At 45.9% G+C, this 15172-nt stretch overlaps 1 protein-coding gene across 1 annotated transcript in view; it reads right to left on the minus strand.

The window, feature by feature from the left end:
- The window catches only part of ttn.2 (titin, tandem duplicate 2), a 201248-nt gene that overhangs the window by 156679 nt on the left and 29397 nt on the right, over nt 1-15172 (minus strand). Inside the window, 3 exon segments of the mRNA XM_054614804.1 lie at nt 86-367; nt 561-1123; nt 1425-1713. Coding sequence (XP_054470779.1) covers nt 86-367; nt 561-1123; nt 1425-1713 — 1134 coding nt within the window.

The following is a 15172-nucleotide window of genomic DNA, read 5'->3' on the forward strand; positions in this document are numbered from 1 at the left end:
AGGGTAAGTAAAGCAGTTTACAGTTAACACCAAAGGTTTTCTGAATTGATCAGTTAGTGTAAAGTTTATGCAAGATTTGACAAACCTTTAACAGCTATAAGAGTGTTGCAGCTCTCGCTGCCGGCATTATTTGACACCTCACAGGTGTAACTCCCACTGTCTGTGACCAGAATGTTCATTATCTCCAAAGAGGCAACTCCGCTCTTGAAAGAAATTTTATATTTCTTTCCATCACCGAGCTCTCTCTCATTCCAAAACCAGTGGATGCGAAGTTCGGGCGATCCTTTAACGGTGCACTGTAAGCGTGCAGCTATACCTTGTTTCCATGTAATCTTAGGTTCCATTTTCCTAACAAAGTTAGGGGGCTCTGAAAGGAGTGTTTAATTCAAGATCATTGTCAAGAGAGAGACAGGAAAAAAACAACCAAGAAAGAAGAGTACGAAAACAAGAAGATAGCAGTGCATTGTGTTAGCGTCAGCTGGCAGTTGGCTGAAAACAGCAATAATCCACTTGCTCATTTTTCATCAAAGCTAACGGAAAGATCATCTTTAGGATCTTACCTTGAACAGTTACCACAGCCTCACAGGATGAGCTCCCAGCCTCATTTGTGGCCGTGCACACATATTTCCCAGAGTCCTTCAGTTTGGACTTGGGAATGTCAACAACAGCCACCTTGTCCTCAAAGGACAGTTTGCACTCCATGCTCTGGTGGACTTTTTTGCCATCCCTGGTCCAGGTGACGGTCACACCAGTGTCCTCGTCCACCTGGCACTCCAGCCTCAGCGGGTCATTGACAGCGGCTGATGCTGGCTCAATGGTCTTAACAAAGCTGGGCTTGTTGATAACCTTGAGCTCTGTGTTAAAGGTAGCAGTGCCAACACTGTTGGAGGCCTTGCACAGGTACACTCCCTGGTCAGTCAGTTCAAGACTTTTAATGAGAAGGGAATACTTGTTCTTTTCACATTTCATGACATAGTTCCCTTCCGAGGAGATGGCTATGTTGTCCTTGTGCCAGACAACTTCCATGGGAGAGGATCCAGTGAGTGAGCACTGGAGCACAGCTTGCTTGCCCACGTATAAAGTCATTGGGTCTGGTTTTGATACAAATACCGGGGGTACATTTCTATGGAGAGCAGGTAGAACATACAAATGAGTTGAACAAATTTCAAAAAAGTGGAAAAAGACATCTGAGCAATCTCAACTTGGTGATCGATGTAGGTTTAAACATGAGAAAATGTGATTCTCAACATCATTAAAACGTTGCCAAACGTGACACAAGATCCAATTCATGAACAAATCATCACTTCCACATTGCAGCATAATGATTCAAGGAAAAACACATTGCAAATATATAATTCTCTCTCTCTCAAGCAGACACATTTGTAAAGCAATACTTCAAATAATAAATAAAAAGGGGGTCCCACTGGGTCTTACCAGTGACGATGAGCATGGCAGTGCAGCTGTCTGTGCCGTGCTGGTTTGAAGCCTTGCAGGTGTATTCATTGCTGTCGGCTTTGATCGGGTTCAGAAGCTCCATGGAGGAACCGTTGTGGCGGCTGAGGATCCTGAACTTCTCGCTCTGTTTGATCTCGATGCCAGACTTGTACCATTTGAAGGTCACACTCGGGGCATCCTCAATTTCACATTCGAACTTGGCGTGGCCGCCGATGTTTATCTCCAGAGGCGTGATTTTCTGCCTAAAGACAGGTGGCACTGAGGCACACACGGACAAAAAGGTAAATGTTACTCATAGAATCGATGAAGCTCTTTTTAAAGAAAACAACTGACAAATCAGGAGCAGGAATGATGGTATGTACAACAATGGTGGACACAGGAGTGACTGTGGAGAAGAAAAATAGCAAGAACATTAGCCCCATGGTTTCACAAAAGTCTGGTATCATTGTACATGATTGTCATGGGGCTAGGGTTCAGGCTAAAAGGAGGAGAAACAAAGAGTTTATGAAAGATGAAGCATTGCCAAGTTGAAGCCCTGGAAGCATGCAGAGAGACATTGTGGGGAAATGGACCTAAAGGAATGTGACGGACCATGGGTTTAAAACATAGGAACCTGTTGACACCAACATGCCAAAATGACCATGAAATCAAAACATGAAAGTAACCTGAAGACCAGGATCATTACAACCATTATAGCAAGAAGCTCATTGACAACAGAGCCTTCAGCTAAACTTGCATGGCTGTGACGGTTCTGGTCTTTAGGCCATATTTAACCACACAATGATGTGGAACAAACAAGACGTGGTGAGTTAGTACCATCCAGTGACCTGCTGAGGGTGTTCATGCCGAGCTATGAAATGAATATAGAGACCAGAATGACAGAAGTCTTGAATGAACCGATTTGTGTGAATGATTAGTGGTTCTCAGAGAAAGTGGATGAATGAATGACACACTAAGTTTTCCTGTTATCAAACCTCTTGAGACCACAGTGAGTCTTGAAGACGTTGAAGTCCTGCCGGATTCATTCTCAGCCTCACAAACATATTCTCCTTGATGCCTCTCCTTGACAACTTTGTTGATAACCAATGTGTATGTGTCGTGGTCTTTGGAACACTTGAACTCTTTGCCAGATTTCACCAATTGCCCATTGAAAAACCAGTTTACCTTTGCAACGTACTTAATGGTGGTGCTAAAAGTTACCTTACTATCTTCATCTATGGATAAGTCTTCAAGCGAGGTGACTATTACAGGGTATTCTCTCTGTTCTGCCCTGGATACTGTGATCTCCTCTTTAAAGATCTCCTCCCTGTGCTCTTTCTGGATGCTGACATCCACCACCTGTTCAGTGGGGATGGTGGTGGGAGGCAGGGCGGTGGTAACAATAGCCGCTCCTACATCTTTCTCTCTGCTTTTAACGGTCACTGACCTCACTTCCTGCCTCGACACCTGCACCGACTGCTCAAAAGACATGTGAGACTCTGTGGAGACTCTGATCTGGGATGAGACGGACTGTTCCATCATCGCTGCCTTGGCTTCCTGAACCACAACCTGTTGCTCAGCAGCAGAACATTCAACGGACATTTTAGACTCTGTATGGAGTGCAGCAGCCTGAGATTTAACAGCAGTGAAGTCAACAGCACTCTCCGCCACGCTCACGGTCTCTACAGTGGACGACAGCATTTGCTTGGAGCGGGCCGAGGTGACCTGCGCCCTTTGAGGTTTGTCTAGCTGCATAGTGCCCGGTTGTTCTGAGGTAAGAGCATGGGCTTCCTGGTACACTATGGAGTGGAACGCTGCCTGGAGTTCAGTCCTGAGGTCAGCGGTCTGAGGGTATTTACCCTCAAAAGCCAGAGTGATCTCCATTGGGGCACCTGTTGTTGTGATCAGGTATGTAAACATGGCCCGCTTGGGCTCTTTCTGAACCTTTACCTCCTGTACTTCTACAGCCTGTAACCTTCCCACCACGTCAGCCAGTAACACGGGCTGGTCGCTGGCCACAGCAGACTGAAGAGCGTCTCTGAGCTGACGCCGTATATTCAGACTGAAGGGTTTAGGGATTTGAATCACAAACGTCATCTCTTTGGGAAGAGCTGCGCTGTCTTTCGATTCTGAAGCCATAAGGGAAAGTTGCGGCTGCGTGGTGACAGCCACTTTAGCGGACTCAGACTTGGTGATCTCCTGAGAGAGCTCACCAGTCAACACTCGCTTCTCGTCCATCACTATTGACTGCCTGACTGACTGGCCCTCCTGGATTTGAACAGCAAAGTCCTGTTCTGCTGCCTCTAGAAGGACACTACTCTCAGTGGAAATCTCCTTCTCCTCAATCTGGATTGGCTCGGTGGGAAGTTTTGGCTCCACCGCCATCTGGCAGGTGAATTTATCCACGGCTGTAAGACTCTCAGTGTGGCCCTCCTCTAAGGCCTGACTGTCGGCCACACTGGGGACATGCATCACATTCAAGCGATCCTCCTTCTGCACCAAAGCTCGCTGCTGCTTGACGTCGGAGGTAACTGGCGTCTCTTTTGGCAGCTGCATGGGCTGGAAGGATAGGTGGAGGATGTTTTGAGGCCTGGGCTCAGTGCGAAGCTGAGACTGAATGCCCGTCACGGACAGATCCAGCTCTGTATGATAATCTGCCGTGAGCTCCCTTTTCTCCTCCGAGGTGGCTGCATGACTCCTCGTCTTTTCCTGTTTCTGCGTCGCCACCTGTTGGTCAGGCTTCTCAATTATGAGGATACCCTCTTTGGGTAGCGCCTCCAAAGGTTGGGACGACTGGAGATGCAGCAGAGTTGGAGCCTCTTTCTGGGGCTGGATGGTCATGGTGCTAGCCTTGGCCTCAAACTCTGATGTGTCCTCATAAACTACCGTCCTTTGCTCGTCCTGGATAACAGTGTGCAGCAGAGTGGGACTCTTCCTAGCGCCTGCCTGCTCTGGTTGTGGTTTCTCACAAGTGAAGCTCTTCTCAGATGGAAGGAGGTCCTGGTCTGTGATAACCTGCAGGTGCAACAACTGCTCCCCTTCTACCTGGGACTGAATGGACATGGGGCTGTCCAGACTTGGCAGCTGCTGAGTGGGCTCAGCCTGCAGCATTTGCTTTTCTTCAGCAGTTAGAGCTGCCTTCATCACTCTGTCCTTGCAGAGATGGGCTGTCTCCTCAGAGGGCCTGGTCATGGAAAACTTAGTCTCCTTGGAAAGAGTCTGTTTAGACTCGCTGACTGATGCCAAGATCGGTCTGTGCTGTTCCTTCCCTACAGAGGACTTCACAGCAGAGTCTGCTGTTGCTAGTTCAGCTGTGTGGCCCTCAGCAAGTACCCGTTTCTCTGCAGACTGGGCTGAGTATAAAATCTTAACACCTTCCTTAACCTTATAACCCTTTTCTTCCTGTGGTTTGGGGATATCCTGAGACTCCTCTTTTAGGATGGGCAGTTGGGACTCAACTTGATGCCCACTTACTAGATGTTTAGGTTCTGAAGTGGGCCTGATAGTAGCGGACTTCCTGTCGGCCAGAGGCTCTGTGCTAACGGTAGAAAGAGGGGTGAGCTCTTCAGCAAGAGCTGACATCACCATTGACCTCTTTTCTCTCGCTGCCTGGAGCTTAATGACCTCAGGGCTTCGAATGCGATCACAGTGCTGCTCTGTGAGGTCCTGGCTCTCTTCCACGGACGACGTAAATGCCGCCATGTGAAGCTGTTTCACCGGAACAGCCGAGACCTGAGGCGGGCGGGTGGGAACCACAAACACCCTCTCTTCCATCTCGTGAGACTGAAGCACTGCTGCCTGGTGGGTCAGCTGCTCGCGATGAACGGTGGCAGCAGAGATTTCTAGTTCTCCGAGGGAGCCCACTTGCTCACTGGGAATTATCTGCCGGTCTTCAGTGCCGATGGTGTAAACCATCTGATCTGACCTGGCTCTGTCCTGGCCCGGGAGGCTGACCTGGTACAAGCGAGACTCTGTTGCTTGTTCTGTCATTGAGACCTTGTAGCTTTTCTTCTGAACTGTTGTCAGCTGCTCCTGTTTGTGAGAAACGGAGACCGACTCTCTGAACACAACGAGCTCAGCGCTACAAGACGCCTGGCCAAACTGGTTTGAGGCCTTACATGTGTACAGGCCACTGTCCTCCTGTTTGACGCTCTTAATATTGATGACGCCAGATCCATCTGGGTTGGCTATAACGATACAGTTTCTACTGGGCTGGATCTGGAAAGCCCCCTTGAACCACTTCACATCAGGGATTGGTTCCCCACTGGCTTTGTAATTAAAAAAAACCTCCCCTCCTTCTGAGCACCTCACCGGTTGGATCTCAACTGTGAAAGTAGGAGGTTGACCTGTGACCTTGAACATCTTCTCAACCCATTTCTCCGCCTGGCTAACATCTGACTTTTTCACTTCTAGGTATGTGGTGCATGTTGTCTGACCAAACCTGTTGGTGGCAGTGCAAGAGTACTCGCCCTCATACTCAGATGTGACCTTTGTGATTACTAATGTGTACTCCTCCTTCTCCTCTATCAGCTTGTAAATGGATGAGGTCTTAATGACCTTCCCGTTGTGAGACCATTGAACGGTCGGCTTTGGAAGGCCGGACACTCTGACGGTAAACCTGGTGGTTTCCCCGGTGGTCACGGCTGCTGGGGCGAGCTGGGTGAGGAAAACTGGCTTTTCTTTTTTCTTCTCTAAAGAGGAAGAGTAACGTTTGGACTCTGGCTTGAGTTCAAGTGTTTTTGATTTCTGTGGTAACTCGACACCAGTGTAGTAGGTTTCTTCTTGTTCCTCCACAGTGGTGATGGTGGTGCTACAACGTTCTGTTAGGAAATATTGAGCAAGACTGAAAACAATATCCACAACACAAAAGCTGTAATATCAACATTGAATTGATAAAAGGAGTAAACAATAGGATCGTGTGAGGGCTGTCCTTGACCACAGAAGTTCTTAGTCCACTAAGTCATAGGATTTTTCTCCAATCAAACAATAAATTGGCTAAATGTTATGACAATTTCTAATCCATACTACAAAAAACAATCTTTGAGTTTACAACGACACCAATTACCTTTTAGTTGACTAAGTGAATAAGAGAAGACAGCCCTACTACATATATATAATAAAACGTGAGAAAAAGAGATTAGAGGCTTAATTCACATAAACATGCTATAAAAGTTTTTTCCCCCAAACGGATAGATGATTTCTTGACCTTGTTTCTCATACATTGTACATCTGTACATTTTCTGATTATTTATCAGAATATAATTTAACTGTTTTGTTTTTAAGTTTTCCTTGGTGACCAATCCATTCGATTTTACATTATTAATACTAATGTTGCTGGGTTTTCATTTTTGCAAGATCGGAACTAATGAAAAAGTCAGTATAAGGTATCAGTCCCACATTTGTGATGTATTGATACTGGTATCAAAACATAACAAATGATATTACTACTACACAACATAGGTAGTTTTTGACACTTGCATTTTGTCTGTAAATACGACGATTGACAAACGGACCGCGAAAACGCCGGGTGACGGTGTTCACCCATTGTTAAAAGAAAAAACAACCTCAGACTTCAACTTTAAATCATTAAATATTTTATTATATAAACTCTGAGACAAACCAACATGACTTCTGTACAAATAAACCATGACCCTCTATCTCAATGCCAAATGCTCAATCTACTACTCATACACTCCTAAAGTTACACATATTTACAAGACTACAAAACTTATATTTAAAATTTTAAAAAAGTTTCACAGTATTATCCATTTTTAAAATTTTTACTACTCTATTATGAATTACCAGCTTGCTTTATGCAAATCCTAAAAATTTCATTCACACTCAAAAAGAAAATCAAAGAAATCAGAAAAAAATATACTGAAACAAATTTTCTAAATCACACAAGAGGAAATAAACTGAACCATTCAAGTGAAAATTATTACGATATAATCTTGATAGTTTACAAATTGACTTTTGATACGATGACTTTTTAATATCCAAATCATAATTAAAATAACGTCTGCCTTTATTTCTTACTATTCAAACACGGCAGTGATATATTTAAAACTACATCTTTCGCGGTTTTGTACAAAACTCAAGTGACCTTGATAATAAATGTTCATATTTTTTGTTTGCTTTGTTATTCAATTAGTTTTAGTTATTTAGCTATTTGAGTTTGTTACACAACAGTTTTTACATGCCAGGTAGCTTTCACTGCTAAAGCCATGTTATTTGACATTTTAACTCATAATAACTGCTGCTTTCTGGTCAAACCAGACAAAAAGATCATTTATTATCTATTTATTATCATTTTATTATTTATTGATTACATTCTGGGCTCTGATAATTATAGGTGATTTATGAATTTTATTCAATTCTCATATTTATTTCCTGTATGGATTATTAAAAAAAATCTACCTCTATACTTTGGCTTTGTAGCTTCTAACAAACTCTTATTGTCACTAATTTAACAAAAAGAAATACCTAAAAATCAATGATATGCATTTCTGTTAAGGTTGTAGAAGAGATTGTTGTTTCACTGTTTCACACTTATGTCAAACATTTTAGTTGTTACCATCTGTACTGCAAACTGATGTGAACAGCACAAGGTTTAAAACAGCCAGGTAACATTTTTCTTTGAGCTGCTCGACTGTTAAGACATTACCTCATAATGTCTTAATTCGATTTAAAAGTTAAAGTGGCTCACATTTAAAGTTTTACCAGATAACTAAAGCAAACATAAACCACTGTTTTTCTACAAAAAAGTAAAATTAAACAACTGTTAACACAACAATACATGAAGACAAACATTAACTGTTTTTCCCTCATGACTACGAGCTGGTTGCACAAAGATAATTTAAACTTTTCTACTGTGTTAGACAAGTCTTGGCTTTGCTCTTAGACAAGTACTTGCAATGAATTTGTAATTTGTAAACAGTGGTAAACACGCAATGACAAAAGAACGTTTTTTTTCGAGAGCTAATTCTAATAAAATATTTTGTTTTATTAAAGCTGTTTAAGCTTCACTTCTGATCTGTTTCCAAGTAAAGCAGCTTGTAGATTTTATTGGTCAGTTTTTGTTTTTTCTTAATTTTAGTCGCAGTGAAAACATTAACAACATACAGAAAAATAATCTAGACAGTAAAAGGTATCTTTGTGCAACCAGCCCCGGACCCTTCAACCTCTAAAACACCTTCAGCAGCGCAGCGGTTTCAATGCAACCGGCTGTGTTTTGGATTATGCACTTGTACTCACCAGCATCATTCTGGGTCACGTTAGTAATGAGCAGATTGAAATGGCCTGCACTTTTCTCCTGGATTATACACCTGCTGTCAGTGACGCGGTCACCGTCTTTGAACCACTCGGCGGTGGGGTTTGGTTTACCACTAACCAGACACTGGAGGATAACTGGCGTCCCTACTGCTGCTGTAACGTTAGTCAACGGGATGACGCATTTAGGGGACGTCTCTGTCACCTGGAACTGGAAGCTACACATATCAGAGGACTTCCCTTTGAACTCTACCTTGTCATCTTTTGCTGGTTCAGCGAATACTTCGAAGTTAACGCTCACGTATTTCTCTCCCTGTTCGCTCATTTCGTTGTCCGTCTTGGCCACCAGCCTGACAGCCCGCTGCGACTCATCAGCCTCTTGCTCAAACTCAAACTCAAGCTCAATTTCTGACACCTGTTCGCTGTCAAATGACGTGTTGCCGACCACCAAGTCGAACTTCTGCGGCTGGACTTTGGCGCTTCCTAAGGACACTGCGGTCAACTCCCTGCCTCTGGTCTTCCCTGAGAAAGCTTTGGCGTTTAACACCACCAGAGAGGCCCGACACAGCGTCTCCCCAACAACGTTGATAGCCCTGCAGGTATACACGCCGCTATCCTGTGTTGTTACTTTAAAGATCTTCAGGAAGTGGTTGTCTCCATCAGATGAGTGCAAGTATTTTTTGTTATTGTGAGGAATTTTCTTGTCGCCTTTGAACCAGGAAACGATGGGAGATGGAATTCCCATCAGTGAGCACTCAAACATGACAGTGGTACCTTCGGGGGTTTCCATGTCACAGATGGGATTGATGAACCTCGGAGGCATCTCAGTGACCTCGAAAGCTATTTTCAAATCATCGTGCTCCTGGGTGACAAAGTCCACGGTGCCCTCCTCGTAAATACTCGGTAACACATCCAGAGATATGATCATGCTCTTGTTGTCGGCGGTGTACTCAGGAATGGTGATGATCTTAATCTGTTTCTCAAATTCCTTCACCTCGTTTTCATCCAATTCTACTTCAAGCAGAATCTCTTGAGGGGAAGGAGAACGAGAAGAGTCGTCTTCCTCCACGTCAAACTCCATCACATGCTGATGGGTGACAGCAGGTGGAGCCGGCATGAACCTCACCTCCTGTGATACAACTACCACTAAAGCAACGCTTCTGGCTTCCCCGACGTAGTTCACAGCTTCACAGATATATTCTCCCTGGTCTGCCTTTTTGACATTGTGAATTGTTAGCGAGATGCTATCGCCATCTCTCTCCATTTTAAGTCTGTCATCGGCCACCAGCTGCGTTTTGTTGCAGAACCACTTCACCTCAGGGGAAGGTAGACCAAACACCTCAGCGTAAAACGTTAGTGAGTCATTCTCAAACACTCTTTTCTTAATGAGAGGTTTGAGGAAGGCAGGAGGGATTCCCTGCACTTTCTCCTGAAGTGTTGCCAGGCCCAAAGACCCAATTCCCTTGGTGAGGTACCGATTATCATCCACGTTTATTCCAGGAGGTGTTGTTTCGATGCCCTCATCACCAGGTGATGTCAGGAACTGAACAGGAGAGAAGAACCTCTCGCTGGAGTCTCCTGTTGATGGTCGCTTGTGTTCTACAGGGGAGAAGGGATATTCCTGAGGGGTCATGAACCCACCAGGGGTATCAGAACTTGGAGTGTGGAAGGACATGTGAGACTTGGGGGTGTGGAAGGACTGCGCAATTGGCTGCGAGACCTCGGTGGACGAGCCCGGGGTGTAGAACCTCTCAGCTGCCTCTGCTAGCTCTTCGCTCACAGTGCTGCCAATCTCTATGGACATCTCAGACTCAGGGGACAGTGGTCTTCCCCAGTCTGTTGGAGGGTTGTAAAAGTCATACACAGCACCGAAAGTGACCTCCTCTTCCTCCATGGAGCCAACTGCTGCTGCTCCTCCAACCTCAGCTGCTGAGGACTTGTCCAAACTACTGTCCTGTAAAGATGCACCCTGGATTTGAGGACCCTCAGCAGCAGCACCATCCTCAGGAACACCAAGCTGTTTAAGTCTGCTGTCTACTTTGGGCTTGACAAGAAGCAGTGTAGGTTCTGGTTTCACATGAACGTCGATCATCTCATCTTCACCCTTGATTTTGGTTTGTGGCTCAACTGCATCACCAGCCATTTCCTCTTCTAATTCTGTCACGTCGGCCTGGGACTCCAGCATACTAAGGAAGACACCACTGTCCATAGAGGGCTCTGGGATTGAAATCAGCTCCTCCTCTGCCATAACCATACTAAATAATTCACCCTCACTGCGAACAGAGGAAGACCCCCCAGTTGCACTTCGTCTCTCAGGTTTTAGAGGGGCAGTAATCATTTTAGGCTTAACAGCTTCTTGGGCTGGAGCTGAAGTTCTAACAGAGCGTTTTACTGCAGGAACTTTTTCAGACTGGAAAGGAATGAAGCTGCTAGTTCTGTCAAATGTACGCATGGTGTCCTCCTTCATCTCTACTTCACTGCCCTCCATTTGTTGAACCAGAGCAGGTTTCTGTGCTTTAGGCCTAACCAGGTGTGGAGACTCTTGCACTTCTTCCACAAATTGTTTAATACCTCCATGGCTTTCTGCTAAAACTGCTTCCTCTTCAACATCACCAGATATCCCAGAGATCCTGCGGTCCCCCTCCTGAGAGGAAACAGTTTTTTCGGAAGCGGGAATAGTTTGAGTGAAATCTGGTTCAGCCCTAACAGGAACAGCTTTGGGAGAACCTGGATTTCCTGTTTTAACAGTAACAAGTCTATCACTACCTTCTGCACGCATCTTGTCAGGTTCAAGTACTTGTTCCTGCTGGTCAAGTGAAATGGCCACTGCTGGTATAAACTCCTCAGGGAAAAGTGTTTCCTTTCTCTGCTCCTCTGGAGAAGGGGACGTCCGTAATGCAACTGGTGAGTCCGACTCAAAAGCTTGTTTAATCTGAGAAACTTTTATCACAGCGGCAGAAGCCGGCAGACCACAGCCCGATACAGACGGCGGCTCTCTCAAGATACAAGGTCTGGCTTTTGGGGCTTTGGCCACCTCCGATGGAGCTTGTGAACTCAGACTAGCCTCAGTGTGAGTGATAGCACCTTTGTGGAATACAGAAGGTTTCTTAACATCCTCAGTTAAGCCAACTGGAGACTTCCCTTCTTTCCCAGACGGAGTAAAACCACCACCATCTGAGAATTGCACAGGCTCTGCACCTTTGAATGACACATCAGAGATGCTTGTAACCTCTCCCACTTTATTTCTAGCAACACATTTGTACACTCCAGCATCAGAGTATGTAAAACTACTGATATACAGCCTGTACACTTTATCATCTACCTCAACTCTGTATTTCCCGGCCATCATTTCGAGGCAAACGTCATCACAATACCATGTGACATCTGGGGCAGGTTCACCTGTGATTACACACTCTAACACAGCAGTGTTGTCCTCAGAACAGGAGATATTCTCTAATTCACTGACCACGCAAGGAGCTTCACCAGCCACATCAAAGGAGAAAGTAAATTTGTGTTTGACGGTCTGAGAGTCTCCGTCATCGCTTGGCACATCTGAGGTTTTCTCTGTAAAAGCCAGTGGTTTGTCCTCACAGACTTCCTCTCTCATCTCAGGAAGAGGAGTGGCAGCGGTGATTCTGATTTCTACAGGTGAGGAGCTAAAAGATTCATCTGAGCAGCGGCGTCTGTGGATCACCGCCTGAGGCACCTGTAGCGTTGCCTTTGCTGAATCCATGTAGGTCTTGACTTCAGCTTCAACCATGCTCTCCTGATTTTCTTCAGCTTTCTCTTGCTCCGCTCTAACTACCACCCTCTGTGTGGAGCCCGACGCTCTCAACACCTTTTTGTCAGAAATTTCAAGAGTGCCGCTGCAGATGGATTTGCCATGTTTATTGGTTATGACACAGTCATAAGTCCCCTCGTGGTCTGTTGTTGGATAGTAGACAGTGAGCTTTGAGTAGTTTGATTTGCTCATGATATCATAGTCGGGGTTGTGGGCTAACGGGTGGCCATCTTTGAGCCAGGTGACTGTGGGCAGAGGGGCACCCTGGAATTGGCAGGTAAACTCTGACATCTCACCAATTTTTACATTAACTGCAGATATTTCTTTCACAAATACTGGACGGGAGCCTCCAGTATCCCCTTCTTTCATCCACTTCGAATCTTGAGTTTGGTGAACTCCCTCTTTTAAATTTGACTCCTCTCGCACTCTCCTCTCGTCCTTCTTTATAGCTCCGAGTTCAAGGCTTTGTGCACTCATTTCACCATCCTGTTTTGATCTGAATGACTCTTCACATTCCTCCTCTCTCCTTACACCTCCAAAATCCTTCTGTTGTCTCCATCCGCTGCTCTCTCTGGTAGTTCCCATCTCCTCTTTCCTCTCTCTCCCCTCTCTGAGCTCTGAATGGAAGCGTTGGCTGCTGGATTTACCTGCAGTCATTGCGTATTCTTCGCTGCTTGGCCTCCCGTCTGCCTCTCTTCCCAGATCCTCCGGTGGACTATGGCATGGGGAATGACTCCTAACTGATGAAAACTCTCTGGAAGTCTTATGAGGGCTTTTATCCCAGGACGAGGCAAGTCCATATCCCTCAACAGGAACACCAGTATGTTGTGTTGGAGAGTATCCCTGAATTGGTGAAGCTTCAAGACCCAATCTGTCTTTTGCAGAAATAGCGGCATGTTGAAGAGGTGAAGGTTTGTTTGTTTGCAGGGCTCCACCAGCAAGAGTTGCATGTGAAGGTGGAAAGTCACTTGGTTGGGTTTCATGAGAAATAACACCACGATGGGGTTCACTTTCAGGAACGTTGGACTCAAACAGCAACCCGGTGCCAGGCTGTTTGCATTGATTGTCCAAAGCCCACTCGGACTCCAGTTCAGCCACTTCCTCTTGTTCGACAGCATCTTGTTGCCATTTCAAGATGCGCTGAGCCATTGCTTCCTCCTCACTTACAAAGTACTCACTGTCCCTCTGCAACCTCGTCTCACGGCCCTCAGTCGGCAGATCACCATCGTTACCACCCTGCTGATCTTGAAAAGCAGCAGGAGTTGACTCTGCTGACTCACCAAGAAGGAACTTCTCTTTGGCTGTTTTTCCTGGGGAGCTCTTCTTGCTGCGGACCACTTCTGGATGTGGAATTGATTCTGAAGCAGTTCCACATCCTGCGACATTTCTTCCGGCCTCGGTGGTCTTCTCTGCCTGGATCTGTGAGTAACCCTCCACCCAGTCAGACTCTGGCTCCACAGCTTGCTCTTGTTCCAACAGAACGTTCTGTTGCCATTTCATTATCCGCTGAGTCAAGGCCTCCTCTTCACTGGCAAACTTCTCACTCTCATTCTTCAGCTCTGAGATATTCTCTCTTGACAGCTGGAGCTCACGCTCTTCGCTCGTCTTCTCAAACAACATCTTCTCCACTCTGGCTTTTGTTCTGGGTGATGACTCAGCTTCTACTTCTGCTGCTCTGGATCTAAGTCGAGATGTTTGAGCCTGCATGTGTGTTTCAGTTTCTACTCCTGGTCTGGCTTTCATTCTGGCCTTGGGCAAGAGTGCAGAGGTTTCGTCCCGTTCTACTCTATCTTTTACTTTCGGTGACTTTGGCATTGACATGGTACCACGGTCTACAGTTGCTCTTTTCTCCACCACTTCCTGCTGGCTGTAAATGTGCCCCTCAGGCTCCATGTACGGAGTCTCTGCTGGCCTGGGCAGATCAGTTTCAGGGTTGGGTGTCTCCTCTTCTGACATTCGCATACCGTGCTGCCATTTCCTGATCCGCAGAGCAAGGAGTTTTTCCTCACACTGCATCCGCTCAGCATCCAGGCTGTTCTCATACTGAGCCCTCAAAGACTCCCCCTCCTCTTCATATGGATCAGCTGATTCTGGCGTAACAGCTTCACTAAGGAACCTCTCTTTGTTAGATTTGTCTCTCCTCGGCCTGGGGGACTCTCTGTGTCTGTCCTCTGCCCTGGCTTCTATGGTTCGAGGAGACAACTCTGCTTCCACTTCTGCTGCTCTAGCTTTTATTCTGGGGGATTTTTGATCCGGCATGAGTGGTGCCTCATCCTTAAATTCTCCTGATTTGACTTCCATTCCGGCTGACTTTGTGAAGAAGGAGGGAGACACTTCCACTTTTTCTCCTCTGGCTTTTACTTCAGGTGATTTTGGTGTTGATACATTTTCCCATTCAGGATATACCAACCTTGCCTTCATTCTGGGTGATTGATGGAGAGACGCTGGCATGGCCTCAGACTCCACAGTTGCGGTTTTCTCCATGACTTCCTGCTGGGGGTGAATGTGCCCTGCAGTCTCCATGTACTGCATCTCTGCCTGCGTGGGCAGATCAGACTCAGGGTCAAACGTCTCCTCTTCTGACATCCTACTCCCTTGCTGCCATTTCCTGATCCGCAGAGCAAGGAGTTTTTCCTCACACTGCATGCGCTCGGCTTCCAGGCTCTTCTCATACTGAGCCCTCAAAGA

The sequence above is a fragment of the Anoplopoma fimbria genome, chromosome 16 (assembly GCF_027596085.1).
Source record: "Anoplopoma fimbria isolate UVic2021 breed Golden Eagle Sablefish chromosome 16, Afim_UVic_2022, whole genome shotgun sequence".
In the NCBI taxonomy this organism is placed as follows: domain Eukaryota; kingdom Metazoa; phylum Chordata; class Actinopteri; order Perciformes; family Anoplopomatidae; genus Anoplopoma; species Anoplopoma fimbria.